General features: G+C 37.7%; 1 protein-coding gene across 1 annotated transcript in view; it reads left to right on the top strand.

The window, feature by feature from the left end:
• Window positions 1-7,433, top strand: part of LOC111941286 (3'-5' RNA helicase YTHDC2-like) — a 31,934-nt gene extending 24,501 nt beyond the window's left edge. The window contains exons 24-30 of the mRNA XM_086869570.1: window positions 313-422; window positions 1,703-1,992; window positions 2,407-2,593; window positions 3,536-3,739; window positions 5,050-5,232; window positions 6,401-6,505; window positions 6,656-7,433. Coding sequence (XP_086725696.1) covers window positions 313-422; window positions 1,703-1,992; window positions 2,407-2,593; window positions 3,536-3,739; window positions 5,050-5,232; window positions 6,401-6,463 — 1,037 coding nt within the window. The 3' untranslated portion in view covers window positions 6,464-6,505; window positions 6,656-7,433. The remainder of the gene's footprint in view (window positions 1-312; window positions 423-1,702; window positions 1,993-2,406; window positions 2,594-3,535; window positions 3,740-5,049; window positions 5,233-6,400; window positions 6,506-6,655) is intronic.
• Window positions 7,434-17,472: the final 10,039 nt, after the last annotated feature.

The following is a 17,472-nucleotide window of genomic DNA, read 5'->3' as shown; positions in this document are numbered from 1 at the left end:
TTACAAACAACTTCAGGCAGAAGTTTGATAATGGCTTGTTATTGATGAAGGTACATGAAGGACTCAGATCACATCTGTATAAGTGTTTATGTAGTAGGGCCCTTAAGAGGTCTGGGAACTTGTTCTCCTAACTGAAGCAAAGACCTTCACTGGGGGGCATATGCAGAAATAAAAAAGTGTGTTTACAAATGTTTACATTGTAAGTGAAAATTTAGAAGGAAAATTAGCTTACTGCTGGTAACACAATAATGTTCAAGATTTTTTGTTTTAAGTAATACAGGAATGTTAATGCAGCTTTTATACTTAATTCAGGAGACAGGGTATCCAGTGATAGCAGTGACAGTGAAGTGGAGGACCGAAAAACTTCTAATGTATCACTGCTGAAGCTAGATGAATGGCTCCACCTTACAATGGACTCTGAAGTATGTAATCTGTCACCTCCATGCTTGTTTGTGTAGAAGAATATTTATGCCATACTACCCTAAAAAGATTCCTAAAACAGTTGGATAACCAAAAATTCACTGTAACAATGGCTGTTGTGATCCCTTCAGATCTCTCCATTTTACAGGAAAACATACTAAATGAGTTAACCTTTATATCATGAGTTCAGTAAGAAATATGAAGAACATACAAACAGGGACTCAATCTCCTTTTGCCCAGGCTTGTGTGAATTCACATATTCAACATCCAAGTTTTAGGGCTCCCTATGGGTTGTAACCCATAACTCTTAAATCTGTGAGCAAAAAGGAGGAAAGAATTAGTTACCTAGTCAACTGCAGGAGTGCTCATTTTTCTCCCTCTGTCATGGTGTGACTGTCCCACATACCGCACTGGGAGGCAGGAAAGCCTCAGCAGTCAGCTGCTGTTGGATCTGCTTCAGAAGCACTTTGGATAAGCTGATGTTTTGTAATTTCCAGCTTGGCAGTTAGATCCATTTCCTTAAGTTAGCACATTCTAAAGAAACTGCCAGACAAAAGAAAGTGGCTGCAGGGAACAGCAAGCTGCAGGTGGTAGTGACTGCATAATGGCCCTTCTGCTCTTTGTGGTCCCCTGTATTGCCCAGCACACAAGACCTTACCCTGAGCTGGGTTAGCCAAAATTTGAGCAGGAGCTGAGAGAACAGTAAAAATGGCATATTGTGTTATTTCCTTATCTGAGGGGATGAATAAAGTTGCTTGACTAAAATGGAGCACCTAAAACTGGAACTGCTGAAAGAAATTCACTGTCAGATTTTATAAAAAGAAGAAAAAAAGTCCTAGGGATTGAAGATACAGGTCTGCCGGTTATTGCAAAGCTCTGATTGTGTTAAAAGGTAGAGTAATCAGAGGTCTTTTCTATCAAGTATATCTGAAGAGCCCATAAATACAAACTGAACTTGCAGGAAGGGCATTAGACATAAAACGTCTGCTTTTAGAGAGAAGGTAGTATTTTAAAGTGAAAAATGAAAAATCCTGTGTGTTTACAATAGAATTTTAAGTTTTGTGGAGTGAAGCATGAAATGTTTTCAAAATTATCTTGGACCTGAAGAAAGAAAATATAACAGCTTAATTTAAATGTGAGATTTTCTTTTCCTCCCCAAAACCTTAATCTTGCCTTTCAGTTTGCCAGAATGCCAGCTGCTGCCTGTTGGGAAAGGGTAAGGTACCTTTGCCTAACTGATCTAATTTTTATTAGTCTTTAACAGAACTGAAATTCATTACAGGCTGCTGGTTTGCTGTTGCAACTCAGACAAAAGTGGCATAGCTTATTTCTGCGTCGTATGCGATCTCCTTCTAAATCGTGGTCTCAAGTTGATGAAGCAACTGTAAGAGCAGTTGTAGCTGTTTTAACTGCTGAAGAACAGTCTGCAGGTTTGCAGCAACCTTCAGGAATTGGTCAGAGACCAAAACCTGTGGCTTCTGAAGATCGTCTTTTAGCATCTACATGGAGATCAACTAACACCAGGAGAAGTACAGCAGAAACTGAGTTCTCTGACTCTTCTAATGCTGAAAAGTAAGATGTTGAGCTCTTCCAGAGACTGTAGCTATAAAACCATCACTTGAATTTCTGCTAGTAGTAAGAAGAAAGAAACAGTATAAATACAGCTGAAAGCTTTGATACTGTCCTGTGCTGTGTTGTAGTTGTGATTCCATTGAGAACTATTTCATATATGTGCTGGCTGTTTGGAAGAGCAGTCAGAAATAGTGTCCAGGAGTTGTGCTCCTTGGGAAGTGGAAGAAGAGGTTTAACCATAACACTCAGAATGAATGTATGCTTGCTTATTTATTTATTGATTGATTGAGTGTTTAATATGTTTTGGAATTATGGATGTATATGGTCTTCCTGTAGGCTGATACATAGATTTAAATTGTTATGTGATCTCTTGCAAAATTCACAGTCTGTTTTGTTTCTGCCTTTACTTTTTAGAGTTGTAATGAGGTCTACACGCCCCATACTTCATCAGCCAAAGAATTACAAACGAAAAAATATTTTACACTCCAAACAAACTTCAGATGACAGGTCGGATCGATCATCTGTGAAATCTGCAGACAGCAGTAGCTTCCCTAGCCCCTGTGCTAGTCCATCTTCTCCAATATCTGGAATATCTGGAAAGGTACAGTTCTCATAAACGTACTATGCTCCTTTTCAAAATTAATGTAATCTCTTGCTGATATCTTTCATCAACTATCAGGTATCGTATTCATAAATTAAGAACCTAACTTAGATTTTCATTGTTAAGAATAATATTTTTGGGGGGGATTGAAAATCAAGAATAAATATCCTTGTTATACTAGTTTAATACAGTAAAAATATTATTCTTTGCAGACTTCTGAAGTAAAGCTATTCAAAGCAGAGAAAAAAATCCAAGTTTGAGGGGGAATTTTTTTGTTTAGTTTTTTTGTTGTTTTGGGGGTTTTTTTTTGAAATTTGGTATAATAAACAGTGACAGTGTATCCAGTACATGCATTTCTGAACGCTGTGGATTCTGTTTTCTTCTGTTTCTGTTATAGCATGCATTGGTACTGGTTCTTTTTAAGTTTTGTGTTACCTGCTTCATTATGACTGCTTGGCAGTTTTTTAGATGATTATTTGATAAAGCATACATTTTTAGTGAGGTTATTTTCATAAATCTTCCTATATTTTTTTTTTAGTTCAGCCAGTGTTACAGGGAGAAAATTTGTTTCCTGAAAATGAAAATGCAAGTGTGCTGTAGGCTACAGTCTAGGGTGATTAATTTTGTGTCATCTGAAGTTGTTTCATATTTAAAAGAATTGTAATTAGTCACTGGACTATGTAGGCCTGTTCTGCCATAATTGTTTGCTGCTCACCATGAATGAATTATAATTTTCAAAAATGCTTAAAAATGTAAAATAGATGTAAATATACTTTTAAGTTAATTCTGACAGGAAGAGCTCATAGAGATAGAATGTTTCTTGTACAATCTTGGAGAGGAGAGGAAAAACTCAGTGAAGAGTCTGACTGCATGTGAGTAAAACTTCAGAACTAAAGCTCAGTTTATTTTATTGTATTTATTAATTTAATTTAATTCTTTCAGGCTTCCAAATCACCTTCACCAAGACAGAATATGCCAGTTAGGTACTTCATAATGAAAAGTAGCAACCTACAGAACATTGAAATTTCTCAGCAGAAGGGTATATGGTCCACTACTCCAAGTAATGAACGAAAACTGAATGGAGCCTTTTGGGAAAGCACCATGGTTTACTTAATATTTTCTGTTCAAGGGTCTGGGCACTTCCAGGTGAGTCCTTAGCTGATACCAACTGTTGGTGATGGTTGATGGTTTAGGACAGTGCAGCAGATGGCTGTGTATAGTAAGGGAGGCCTTTGTTTATGACTTTTGACTTTCTAATAAATAGAGTATTGTGCCAGTGTCTGTGGTTGCTGAGAAAGTGTACTTTATTTTTCTCCAAAATAGCCCCTTTTAATGAACTCAATTTTTCCCTCAAAGGATAAAACTAAATTACTTCCAAACATATTAAGTCAGAAAAATGTTTCTATCCTAAATAAATGCTTTGAAACAGCAGCAATAGAACAAATAAAGAAATCCATACAAACCAGAAGGTTGCTGCCTTTTTCTCTGCATGCCAAAATAAATCTTGTAAGTGAACAAGAAGACACAATCAAGTCAGAGCTTTCTAAAGCTAGGAAACTCATATGCCTTCAATACAAATTTTAATAAAAATTGTTTTGCTGAAACTGTAGTTTCTCAGAGTTATGAAACTGGAAAGTCATGGATATATTTCTTCCAGAGGTGTCTTGAGTTAACATTTTGTGAGGTATTTGTCAACAATTTGCTGACAAATTTGTGGCCAGTTTAAAGGTAGACTTGACCTGATAGTGCAAAATTGCAGGCTAACTGCATTGTAGAGCCTGCTAAACTCAATTGTTCCAAGTAAAGAGAACTCCATTTACCTCTTTATATATTGTAAACTATTAATATAAATCAGCTGAGCTTGGATTTGTGCTTTCTTCCCTTTCTGAATACTTGTCTTGTTGGAATATCTTTCAGCTTCATTAAAGAAGGAACTTAAAGCAGCTTTGACTTCTTTGGAGAAGAGCTCCACAATTTTAACTATATGAAAGTTTGTTAACAAAGACAGAGCAGTGGCAGGCAGGAAGGCAGGCAGGAAGGAAGCAAGGAAGGAAGGAATAGATTTTTGAAAGAATTTTGTACAAGTAGTGAGAAATAGCTAATGGACATAGAACATTAGTCTTGATAGCTTGCACTTTAAATGTTTTTACAACAGCTTTTCAGCCTCTGTTATAATGCTTAAAAGACACTTGAATGGTAATTGTGAGAGGTGAAATGAAAGACATCCTGTGTGATCAAATTCTAGAAGGTGTATTTGACGTGGGAAGAGCAAATTGTACTTCTACCTTTCTAGGTGTAAATATTTTGGAAGATCCAGCTTCATGTGGCTGAGTGTTTGAATCACTTTGAAACTAATTTGAAAGTTTAATATGAAATCTATTCATTTATTTAATTCCAGCATAAATAGAATATGCTCTCATTTTGTCTGTTCTTTCATATTTCAATTTTTCTTCCAGGGCTTTGCTAGAATGGGTTCATCAATAGGGTGTGAGAAAAGTCAGGACTGGGGATCTCCTGGATTTGGAGGTGTATTTAAGGTGGAGTGGATCCGAAAAGAAAGCATTCCTTTTCATTTTGCACATCATTTGCTGAACCCTTGGAATGACAATAAAAAAGTACAAATAAGCAGGGATGGACAGGTAGTTTTTCTCTTCTAAAGTCTTCTTCACTTGGTAGAACTGTGTTTTGTTCATTAGTTTGTTCAGCCTTGAACTCAACTGTGCTCATGTATGTATTAATCTGAATCACAGTTCCTTGTGCACATTGTATCTTTTGCTAATTCAGAATTACTGTTGAAGTAGTGAATTTGTTAAAATCAAACCAGTGTCTTGCTTAATGTTGTTTAAAAAACCCCAAAGATTCAAAGCTAGGTTTTCCCAAAATAAATTAGGTTTTGTTGGTGGGGTTTTTTTTGTTTTTTTTTTAATTCCTGGAAGTTTGTTTCCTGTTTTATTCAGATGTGTTCCTCAAGATAAGATAGTCTGTCATACCCAAATAACTGTACATAATTAGAGGTTTGAATTTTCTGTAGAGCCTCAAGGGAATCTTGATACTTGGGGTAGAATAAAGCTTAGTACTGTTCTCCAATTTGTTAAATTAAATGCAACTACAAAAAGCCAAAAAAAAATTTGCAGAAGAGTTCTCTGTGGGAGTTTTTGCATTCTTCTCAGTTCCCTCTCAAAACATCTCCATGATACAAGATTCTGGACCGAAATTTTTGTGTTGTCTTCTCACTGCTTCCCCAAAACCTCTTCAGTTTTAAGAACAAGAAAAAGAATGTAGCACATGTTGAAGTTGACAGTGCTTCTCTTCTAGCTGGCTAGAAGAATCTCAACAATATCAAAAATAAGTGATTCATATTAATGTCTGTGATTCCACCAAGAGCCACTGCATTATCTGTGACCTTCCTTTCCATGTTCTCCACCACATTTAATATAAATAAAACATGTGGACAGTAATGATCTTTACTTAATAAGGGAATGACCTGTGGAAGGCATGAATTGTATGGTGCATCTGTTCCTGTGATGACGTGTTTACTGGGAATTCTATTGTAAGAACTGACATCTTGCCTGAAACAAAAAAACTCCAAACAACCTGTACCAAACAAACCTGGCCAGGATTGCTTATGAAAGTTTTTAATCTCTTGTTGAACCCTTGTTGTAGGGACAGTTCTAATACAATAGCAAGAGTAACAGCTCTTTCAGAAAGACCACCAGCAACCTCTTCTAAGGATTTTGTAATAAATAGTTTTTATATGCACAATGGCAACGGTGCTAATAACTTTTCTCATTTCCTGATCGTTTCTAGGAGCTGGAACCACGAGTTGGAGAGCAGTTGCTGCAGCTTTGGGACCATATTCCTTTGAAATGAAAAAAACTCAACTGATTAAGCATGCCAGATAATATGATAGAGGTAGTTATTATTTCATGTATTGCATTTTGGTTTTATGATAGAGGAAAAGGTATCAACATACTCCATGTCATTACGGTACTGTCATTTGTAGCTTCTGGAAGAGCTGGTACACAGAGGACTAAATATTTTCTTCCTTTTGATTTTTTCTAGCTGACATTGTTGAAACATCAGCTCTAACCACTAGAATCAGCAGCATGTCTACAATACCAAGATAAGGAAGAAGGTGGTACAACAAACTATCTGCTGAAGCTCTTAGTCATAATGTGCAGCTAGCAGTGGAAGAATAAAGAGGGGATTATGTTTGTTTCAATGTTTCCTTGTTGTAAAAAATGTCAATAAGATTATGCACCAATCTTGTTTTTGACTGAATTATTTTTTCTACAGTAGTGTGCAGATACTTGAAAGTGTGGTAAAGTTGAAAACTAAGTTTAAAGCAATGCACCACATGTAAGTTGTTTGTGGGTTTAAAATAGCACAACAGACAGTTTACGTTCTTAATCCAGTAAATGTATGAAAGAAACCAGTTTAATGTTAATAATTCTTGCAGTTTGAGTAAAATAAATAAATTGATATGTCTCCAAATGTATTGGGAATTCTGTAATTGTTTGGTGAACCTCTGTATGCACAGTACAAGGGAGAAGAATATATTTCATACAAACAATTAGACAGCTAGAGAATGCTAGTTTTTGAATTCTAGTTTAAATACAGAAGGGAAAGAAGCATGAGACTTTTTTGAGAGTGGATTGGTCCAGTGGTATTTCCAGTTTCAATTTTTTTTTTTGCCGTTAAAAATATTCACACTTTGACAAGCTGAAACAGTCTTCCAGAAAGAGGCCTGTGGCCAAATGGAATTCTAGTAGTTCACTAACTTGAGCATTGTTTTAAGATTTCTACTTCTTTTATAAAAAATAAAAAATAATTACCAGTACAACTTGCTTCATCTTTCAATGTAGTCTTCAATTCTTCTGTACCTCGTCTTTCAAGTTCTTTTGTACTATTGTTGTTTTGGTTTATTGGGCTTTTCCTTAGTCACTAACGTAGTGTAATGTGAGGCTGTTACAAATTCAGTCTGCTCACTGCCAGCAATGTTGCTTATTCCTAGGTTAAACAGACAGTTTTTTCTGCTTCTGAGCTTCTGCTTAGTTTCTCATGTGTTCTTATGATGTTCTTTTACTTCAGGCTACTCCGTGTATTTGTTAACTCTGGTGAAAATTAGCATCATTAGAAAGTTAAGTTAGACCTGAAACAGGCTACTGCAGGACCTGGTCTGGTCAATAAAAAGACTGCCAAGGATATGAATGGCTGTGAAAGAGGAGACAAAAACGGTATCCAAAGTTTTAAAAGAAAAAGGATCTTTAGGCATTAAACAAGCAAACAAACAACTTTTTTTTTAAAAAAAATATGTGAATATATATGTTTTCAGCTTTAATGAAGACAGATTTGCACTAAGTAGTATTCTTTAAAATCCATCTCTCTTTTTTCTTTTATGGGAGACATTTATTACTAGTTTAGCACTCAACTTATATAAAAATAGTCAAGATAACATACAAGAACTCTGTACTAGGAAAACAGTCAGATTTTTGGCATGTGGCTATTCCTCTCTGCCAATCAAGATGCAATCATTTCCATAAACAGGCCTCTCCAAGAAAACCTGTGTGTGGCAGCTTCTGCTCAAATCCATGTTCTGGCTAAGATAGGAGACAAATGGAAAGTCAGAGTTAGTTTTTAGCTGCACTGCAACCATTCTCTCAAAATCAGATGTAGGAAAACTGGCACTTAAATGGAAATGTGTTTTGTCTGTTTTTTACAGAATCATGGATTGAGTTGTTTAGGTTGGAAAGTCCTTTGATTCCAGTGCTTACCATAACAAGTGTAACAAAATAGCCTCTTTCTCTTAATCATTAAGTGAGAATTAGTTGTTGAGGATGCTGGAAGTGAAAATTGGGAGAATTGAGAATAAAATGAGAACACTAATGAGAAGAAAAAATGAACAAAAGAGCCACCAGATCAAGAAAATAAAAATAACACATTTACTTTAGTAGAAAATGCTGACATAGCAGGCAGAAAAACAAGAAAATAATTAATTTGATGTGTACTAAATGTCTGTAGAAAAAAAAAACCTGTCATATCTAGGTACCTGACCTGCTATTCTGCTCTCAAATTCCCAATAAGTACCAACTATATAAATATTTAATTAGTTTTTAGCATAAGTAAGATTGGGGAAGATATTTGTGATTAATGTATTGAAAAAAATAATCAGGAAATCAAACCCATTTTCTGATATTTATCATAAGAAATATTTCTGACCTTTCTGCACAAATGAAGATAGATCGCTATAGTTTTGCCACGACTCGTAAGTTCTTCACTGTTTTGTTTCACACTTGAACTATGTTTAATGTGAGCCATAGAGGACATGTGATGGTTGTGCATTTTGTGGAGTTATTTTAAGTACTGTTTTTCATCTGTAGAATGGTTCCCATCAATATTGAAAGCTCAGAAAGGTTCAGCCTTTCCGTGTTGCTAGACTTCTGGCATGGATGTGCTCACAACATAGACACGTTCTAGTATTTAAGCCTTTCTCTGCAGGTGAAGAAAATTGCTATATCATGATGAAGGGAAGTGACAGCTGAACATCTGCTTTGAAGACTTTTGATTTGTCTTCTTACTACATAACTTCTGAAGGCTCATAAGCCTTGACCTCCATCACTCGTTTGGCTGCTTCCCTGGTCACACAACCACTCTGGGTCTTTGACGAGTTTTCCATTTGATACCAACCCTTACCCTGTCATCTCTGAGGGCAGAAACAATTTGGCTATCCAAAGATTTCCTCTTTTGAAAAGGGAAGTTGAATAATGATCCATGTCATTAGGGATAGCCAAAAAATGGTTAATTGCTGCAGAGCAGTAATTAAGAAAAGCCATGTTAGGTATTGGGATAAAGGGGAAGTGTTTCTGACTAGCATGTCATGTCACTAGCAAGCCATCTTATTCCCTGAATTGGGATGGGAGAGAAATAGCAGCTTAATTATATGGGGAAAGTTTTTTGGCATTCATTTTGAAAATGGCTGTGCTGTTAACTATCATTGTATGAAGGTTACTGTGATTTGTCACCATGTCTTCCTTATCTCAGATAACTTGTGGTTTTTATCTGGATCTCATAGCAGAAATATGGTGAAGAGGGTCTTGATGCTGAAATGGTGGCCAAACAAGGTAACTCTTTTCCCTATTATTTTGCTGCATCAACTCTGCTATTGAAATTGGAGGAAGAAATTGGTATACTTACTACGAATGGCCTTATACACTACACCAGGATACTGAGCATAAGTTGAATGTTTTTAGGTTGTGAAAAACTAAGGTGCTAGTCATATCCTCTCTGCTACCCTTTCCACATGATCAAAGTGGTCATTGCTGTTTGTTAGTATGGCATTTGGAGGAATCCTAATTACAAGGATCCTAAGAGGTAAACTTATTTCTTTGTAAGAGAAGAAGCTGGAACATGTCTTTATCTCCCTAGGTCTGAGACTTACAAAAGGGGAGGGAGAAAAATCTGTTCTAAAGTGTTCAGCTTCTCAGTATTCCCATTGCACGAGGTACTCTTGGCATAAACTGGATTTTGTAGACTTGGTGCCTTTTTCTATCCTTCAGCTTTTTTTCTTTTTTTATTGTCTTCATGCTGTCAAATAACCTTTATGAAGCATTATGAAAGGAAACAATAGATTAGGCTTTTGTATTGATCTTGCCTGAAGTGGCTCTGAAGTCTTTCTGCAAGCTCCTAGAGCATTCCCAGTGCCTGTGGGGCAACTGGGATGTATCTATTGACTGTTTAAGAGAACCATAAAAGTTTGGATTTGCTTCACTTCTACTGGTGGAGAGAATGTGCTGAGTAACAGACGTAGAACAAAATTGTATCTCTGAATCTGGAAGATCATAAGGACCTTGCTTTGATTTCAGGTGAGGATAAGTACAGCATGGAGCTAAGATCCTGATCCAGGCTGGAGAGATGCTGAGTTTTGCAGTGGTTCCTGCTTCTGTTCATTAAAATAGATGTCTCTGTCTTTCCTTTACTGACCTGTAGTCTGTGAATCCTGCTGCAGCTGGGATTTTATACTCTGTTTGGCTGGATTGCAGGAAATTAGTACTAAATACAGAAGGGGTGAATTTAGCTGATGCACTGCTTCTGAGCATGTTAAATTAGAGGAAAGAAATCAGCTGTCTACCCTTTGGTGGTGATCCAAGGCATAAATGAAGTATAATGTGAGAAGTGGCCTATTGTGGCAGGCAAAACAAATAGACCTGGAGAACTGTGGTGAAAGCCTAGAGAATATCTGCTAAAAGTTCCTTGGGATTGTATCAGGTGTTGAAAACGGTGCATGTGCCAGATCCAACAGGGGAGTAATGTCTGGGAGCTAGTCCAAATTATTCAATCCTGGTAGTTTCTTGTGAGGGATATTTTCTGTGATATAGCTCCTGCATTTGATATAGGTCTCCTGGGATACATGGTGGCCTACCAGCCAAGTAGTAGGTGCTGGTCTTCAGCATGTGAGAAGGCTTTGTCTGGAAGGTGACACTCAGATCATTCCCATTCTTCTCAGGGCCTGGCAGATGTTCTTCTCCATGTGGGGCAGTAGCAGTTGTGGGTCCTGCTTGCCCAAGGGAGTTGCCATGGGCATACTGTGTCCCTGGTCCAGTGTGGCTGCTGACTGCTGGCTGGGCCTCTGGATCCCAGTGGAGACCACACGGGAGACTCGTACAGGAATACAGCCCATGTACACTCTGTATGTGTCATGGGATGAGGTGTGGTGCAGTGCAGCCCTCAAGCTCTGAAAGCCTGTGCCTGTGCCCTGCTCACTGTGGTTGCCCCAACAGTTAGGGGTCACATTCTCCTCCATTGGCACCTCTGTGGTCCTCTTCTGCAGGACTGCTTCAGGAGGTTCCCAGAAATGAGAGGAGGAAAACTTCTTTACAAAACTTTTATTAGTGTGTCCATGGCAAAACAACCCCCTTGTCAATTCCCCCTTAAGGGGCAGGAAGCTTCCAAGTCTTGTAAATGCTTGTGATAAAAAGGGGCAACAAAAGTCATAGGGTCTGAAAAATCTCACCAAGTTTTTTAGTAACTTACACAGTTGGCATGGAAATTGCTATATTAGTCTGCATCCTACCCTATACACAAGGCTGGGGTTTGGGAGAAAGGCCAGGGTGAAAGGGAAGGGAGAAAAACAGAGATTAATTAAACAGAGGGAGGGAAAGAGAAAAAGAGGAAAAAAAAAAAAAAGAGAACAGGAGATGACTAGCCCTGGTTCTAAATTACATGCTTGGCATGGAAATTGCTGTTAGTCTCTAGCCTACCCTATATATACATTGCAGAGGGTTTGGGAGGAAGGGATATGGTGAAAGAGAAGGGAGAAAAGAGGTGAATTATTAAACAGAGGGAGGGGGAGAGAAAGAAAAAGGGCGAGAAAAAGATACCAGCAGTCCTGGTTCCAGTATCAGTTCAGATGATGGGATGTCATTCCTTGTTCCATCATTGATCCAGCTGAAGGAATGTCATTCATGGTTCAAGCATTGATGCAGATGATGCAGGGATGTCAGTCCTGGTTCCATTGTTGATGCAGATGATTAGATGTCCATGGTCCTGGGAGCATTGCCCAGGATTCAAGGAGATCCTTTTATGGGTGGGTTTCCCTGACCTGAAGAAAGGTTTCTTGCTTCCTATGCCAGTTTGTTGTCATGCATGGTCTGTCGTTTCAGACCTTTCTGGAAATGGGTCACAGGCTTTGTGGCTCTTGCATGGTCTTGACTCTGCTCTACAGTTCATGCTCACTTTTTGGCTTCATTCCTGCCCTTTTGCTGTACTGTGTTGTGTTGACCTCAGCAACTAGAACAAGGATATTTGTCCCGGAGGAGTGCTGTCCTACCTCTGCATGGCCCCCTTCTCCAGTCACTACTTGTTCTTTCTCATGTCTGGTTATTACAAGCAGTGCTGGCTTCCTCCCAACAGCTCTCGTGTATTTTTACCAGCAGTCCTTGGCTGACTCCACAGCCATCTGGCTATTGGTGTTTGAGACACATACACTGGCCTCTAGTCTTCTGGGATTCTCCACTTGTGTTGCTCCTGTGGGATGCTGAGCAGGCTCAGGGCCAGCCAGCATCTCAGGGGCCGGCCCGGCTGGCAGTGGGGCACTAATCCTCAGGCCGTCCCCCCACACAGGCACAGCCTGCTCAGAGCCTGGAGAGCCCTCCTGATGTGGGAGGGATGTTGGCTGCCAAGAGCCTGAGCCCTGCTGGGGCCATGGGCTTCCCTCTGGCAGCGTAAGGCCTACACAGGTACCTGGCCAAAGGCCCATGCCTCATAAGAGGTGAGCCCCCTCTTGTGCAGGAGCTTTGATCTCCGTCCCTTTCCACCTGCACTTGGTGTGTCTTGTCTTCCCGTTTGGAAAGTTCTTTGTCACATCCTGCTTAGAGCAGGTCATGGGCTCTGTAATCTTCCTACATCTCCTGGTTGAGATTCCCCCTTACAGCCATAGGAAATTTGATTGACAAAACTCCAGAATGGGGCCTGGAACTGAACTTTTTTGGCAGGAAAGGCAAAAATATGATCCTTCCAATGTACTTCTGTGCAGAAGAATATGGTAGAATAAGCTTTAGCAAGCATTTAAAGAGGCAAAGCATTTCTGAATATGCTGAAATGAACCTCCTGAAAAGAGACCATTTTGTTGAGGTGATTCTTCCCTGGTTAAACTGACTGCAAGGTATTTTTGTTGTCTCAGTACTTTCTTTCTTTTGGCACAGATTTGTGTGGCTCCTCAGTGTTAGTTATAGCTGTCTTTATTGTTTGAACAAGCTGAAAATTCCATGTATGTCCACTTTTGAGAAACATTTTAGGGAACAGCTCAATGTGGCTGGCTTTTAAATGTGTGTTATCTTTTATTTACGTTCAGCTCAACATAGCAATGACATTTAATTTTACAAGTCTCTGAACACATCTTCAAAAGTTTGGGATGTTTCCTTCTTTTTGTTTTTAATATTTAGAAAGTATATTCTGAGTTAGTATTTTTTCTGTATTTCTGCCTTATAAAATTACTCCAAAGGTGAACAGAGTATAACTGGAGTGGTGGTATGGTCTCGCAGAAAGAAACACTTTAATAGTGATTTCAATAAGAAGTGATTGGTTTGGGAGAAGCTTATCCATAAATAACATCCCCATCTTGATTCTTAGATCAGAGCCAAAAAAAAAATTCCAAAGAAATGTATCCATTAGACTACATATGAAGCTGGTAAATATGGGGTTTAATTCTATGATCTGTACCAGCCTAGTTCTAGGATATAATATGTAATCAAGATGATATTTCCACTTAATAGCTCTCAGTGCTAGGAGGGTTTCCTGAAAATGTCTGAATTGCCTCTTTCTTAATATTTTACATGTAAATTTAATTCTGATTTTATCTGCTATTAATGAAACAAATTGATCTGAGATAATAAGGGCTAAAAGACTTAATTTTCTTACCCAAATAATATTGTTACTTAATTCTTAATCAATTAATCAGTCTCTAAAAATCTTCTTGAATTACTTTAGAATGTCCTATTTAATCTTCCTTTCGAAGTGTTTCCAGTGTAAATAACAAAAAAAGATTTTTCCTCACGTAAATTACTTAAAGTTTCTTTTTTTCTTCCCATCAGCCTTCTGTTTTCAGATTCTAATCAGCTTTCTGGAAACTCCTATAAACACACATGATCGCTAGGTGGTGATGTTCTGCCAAAAAAAAGCTTAAAATGTGAGAATTACAGGTTAATGAATAAAGGATGAGAAAGGCCAGAAAATGTAGATATTACAATTATTTAGTTATTGTAGTTTTGTCTTTACAGTTTTGCAAAATTTGTAAATTCAATGGGAAAAAAGCACCTCTTCTCTGGTTGACTAATTTCAAATTGACAAAATATTTTTATGAACCTTAATCTGAGTAATGGCCTTGGACATGAATAATTGCATCTTCCATCACCAGGCAGTTTACAGTGCTGCTGTAAAGATCTTGGGAAGGTTGGTGGCACCTGATACTGCATTTTCAAATCTTAAGTTTAAAAATATTCCTGAAGTTGAAATGCAGAAGGGAGTAAATAAGGTGCTGAGGTTGATGTGTATTTCTGAGACATTTCTGCTTTCATAAATGTATTTGCTTTGTTTTATGTTTTCCTAATCTATAAGGAGGTACAAAAGTGCTCCTTAAAACCAGGATGGTCCTCCCCTAGATAACAGGATAATTGTTGGTTATGCCACAGGCAATAGTGTGCAGGGTACTTAAACTTTCAGAATAATCATCTTTTCATAATTTTGAAACAGATGGTAAAACCTCTTAAATTTTTTTCTGAAGTACCTAATTTTTTATTGCCCAAAATTTTGACCAGAGAGTTAGAATTTGCCTTTCCAAAGTATAACCAAAGTCTTGGTCTTTACCTCTGTATTAAAAAGAAGCTGAAAAGACATATTTAGTTATTTTCTGACTAGCAGTTGCTACTTGCAGTTTATTTTATGAAACTTGCAAGAAAATAGAGCACCTGTATGCTAAAATAAGTGAATTCAGTCCTATCTGCCTTTTGATATGTGCTTCTCTGTAGCACGACTCTCCTTTTCCAGCAAATACAAATACTTTCTTCAGAGTGGCTACCATTCCTGCTTTGCAAAGTTATTTGTCTTTGCAATCTCCTTAATGTAGATTAAGAAGGAGCAGATATGCACTGGAAGGTATGAAATCATATAAGAGTCTTCTGGATAGTCGTCCTTGCTCCTGTGGGTTATCAAGAATTTTAATCTATGAACACTATATTTTGGACTGGATAGCACAAGGGGAAAGAAATAGTCTCCTGAGTCTACAACCACCTGTTTAGGAGTTCCTACATGCCTTTTAAGAATTGTGCATGTGTGAAATGGTGAATCAAAATTTTCCACTCAGATCCTATTCCTGCCTATTGCATTCTAAAACTAGTTTCTTAGGTCTCATTAAATAAAAATAAAAAATTAATTTTCCTCTCTTGCCTCTGCCCTAAAAAATGCTTTCTAAGATAACATTTTTAGGGGCAGTAAGCAACAAATATTCAAAGAACTTACAGCTACCCACCAGTCTCACAAACAACACAGTCAGTTATGAAATGCAAACAGAGAAGGAGAGGGAAAGGCATTGGGACAAGTAGGTGCAAAAAACTTTTCCAAGTCTAGTGATGTCTATGAGTCTTGTGGGGTAAAAAATAAAATAATCAGCATGACTTACACCAGCAGAGTAAGTGTCTGGTGCAAATACAACTCATTCTGACAAACAAGTCAATACAGTTTATTTCATTTGTGGCAGTAGTAACAAGCTGTGTCAGCATAAGCAGTCTTGCTGTGTAAGCTGTATTTGTCCTGTGGGGGTTCATTAACTTTATCTGCTGTAGACCAAGCCTTTTAGAGGAGCTTCTTGCTTACTTACTGGCAACACATAAAAAATAAGAGAGACATTAGTGACTTCAAATTTTCGTCTGATTAATAAGTTCTACATGCATCCCTTTGTAATGTTGTGACTATTCCAGCATTGCTGTAGGTAAGGATGGCACCCTCTGATACGGAGATGGCTTCTAGGCAAAAATAAAACTACACTATGATAGCTTGCTTTTTCAAAGCAGAAAACATGCACCCTGTGCCCAGTTCCACAGCTCTTACTTCCCCATCTGAAAGCTTTTGTTTGTTTTATGCCATGTCTAATTATGCTGCAAAAGGAAGATTTTTCCAGAGTGGAAAATACCAAGATTCTATTGCTGATCATATCTTGAAGACAAGAGTGCTGTTAGAAAGGCAACTCTATCCCAACTCTGTAATACTGAAATGTTAAGAAACTGCTGGGCAACCAACAGGATGCTGTGGAATTAAATTAAAAGATTACTATAAAGATACCTGTGTTTATTAGACATATTTTTAATTCCATTTTAGAGCCTACAAAGTTGTATCCAACAAGATAGGAGGAAGCTTGTCCATCAGCTTACCTGGGTTTATCAGGTCCAGAGGATGAGTCCTTAGCATTGCTGGTGAGATGAGCATTTAGCAGGAGTCTGTGGTTATCCAGCACATTTTTTCATTTAACCAGAAATACTTAATGAGAAAGTGAAGGCACACATTCTAGCACATTCCCCTTGCAAATAAACATTCTTCAATCCACAGGCTGCTGGCATTCAGTCATTTGAAAAGCTAATAACCTTTGAAATGTCCTCATTCTTAAGGAAAATCTGTTATACTTTCTGAAAAAAATAGGTTTTCAGCTATGCTTTCCATATTTAATATTAGGATTTGGTTGAGAAAACAGGATTCATATTTATATTTCAGAAATTGTGTTTCTTCTATAAATGTCTCAATACTGTAATGATATTTGAATTTTACAGATTTTTAATTCTGCTACTTAGGAACTCTGCAGACTCCACATCTGGAAAAAATGCACATCATCTTAATCATAATAATCTTTTAGGTTAATTTTGTTTACCCCTGACAAAAAGCCAATTTTTAATATACTTAATTATGTCACACATTTTCTTTTTTTGTGAAGCCTTAGGAAAAAGCCACAATTTAAGCTTTGAGGGTCCTGCTTGTACCGTCAGTAAAGTAGCTCTGCTTCTCTTGTATGCAGCCATGGTAGATCTCAGTAACAGCAATATATTTTGGGTAATATTGCAAAGTAATAAAATGCTGAAGCCTGTTATCTCTATTGGTGATGCATTCAGAATGGCATCCATTCTTTCAACATTTAACTGATCCTACTTTTGAGTGAGAAGAGATTTTGGGCATTCAGTTAGCTTCTGGAACTGGAAACAGCCATCAATAGCACTCTAATCCCAGGGCTGTGTGCAGGTAACTGCTTTTGCTTCAGTATTTTCAGGCAATACTGGGTAAAATTACTGCCAAAAATCAGTCATAAACTGCTTTTTCTCCTACAGTGTGAATAGTGGGATTAG

This window comes from Cyanistes caeruleus, chromosome Z, assembly GCF_971803275.1.
Source record: "Cyanistes caeruleus chromosome Z, bCyaCae1.hap1.1, whole genome shotgun sequence".
NCBI lineage: Eukaryota > Metazoa > Chordata > Aves > Passeriformes > Paridae > Cyanistes > Cyanistes caeruleus.
Note: the sequence above shows the minus strand (reverse complement) of the source record. Positions and strands in the feature narration are given on the sequence as shown.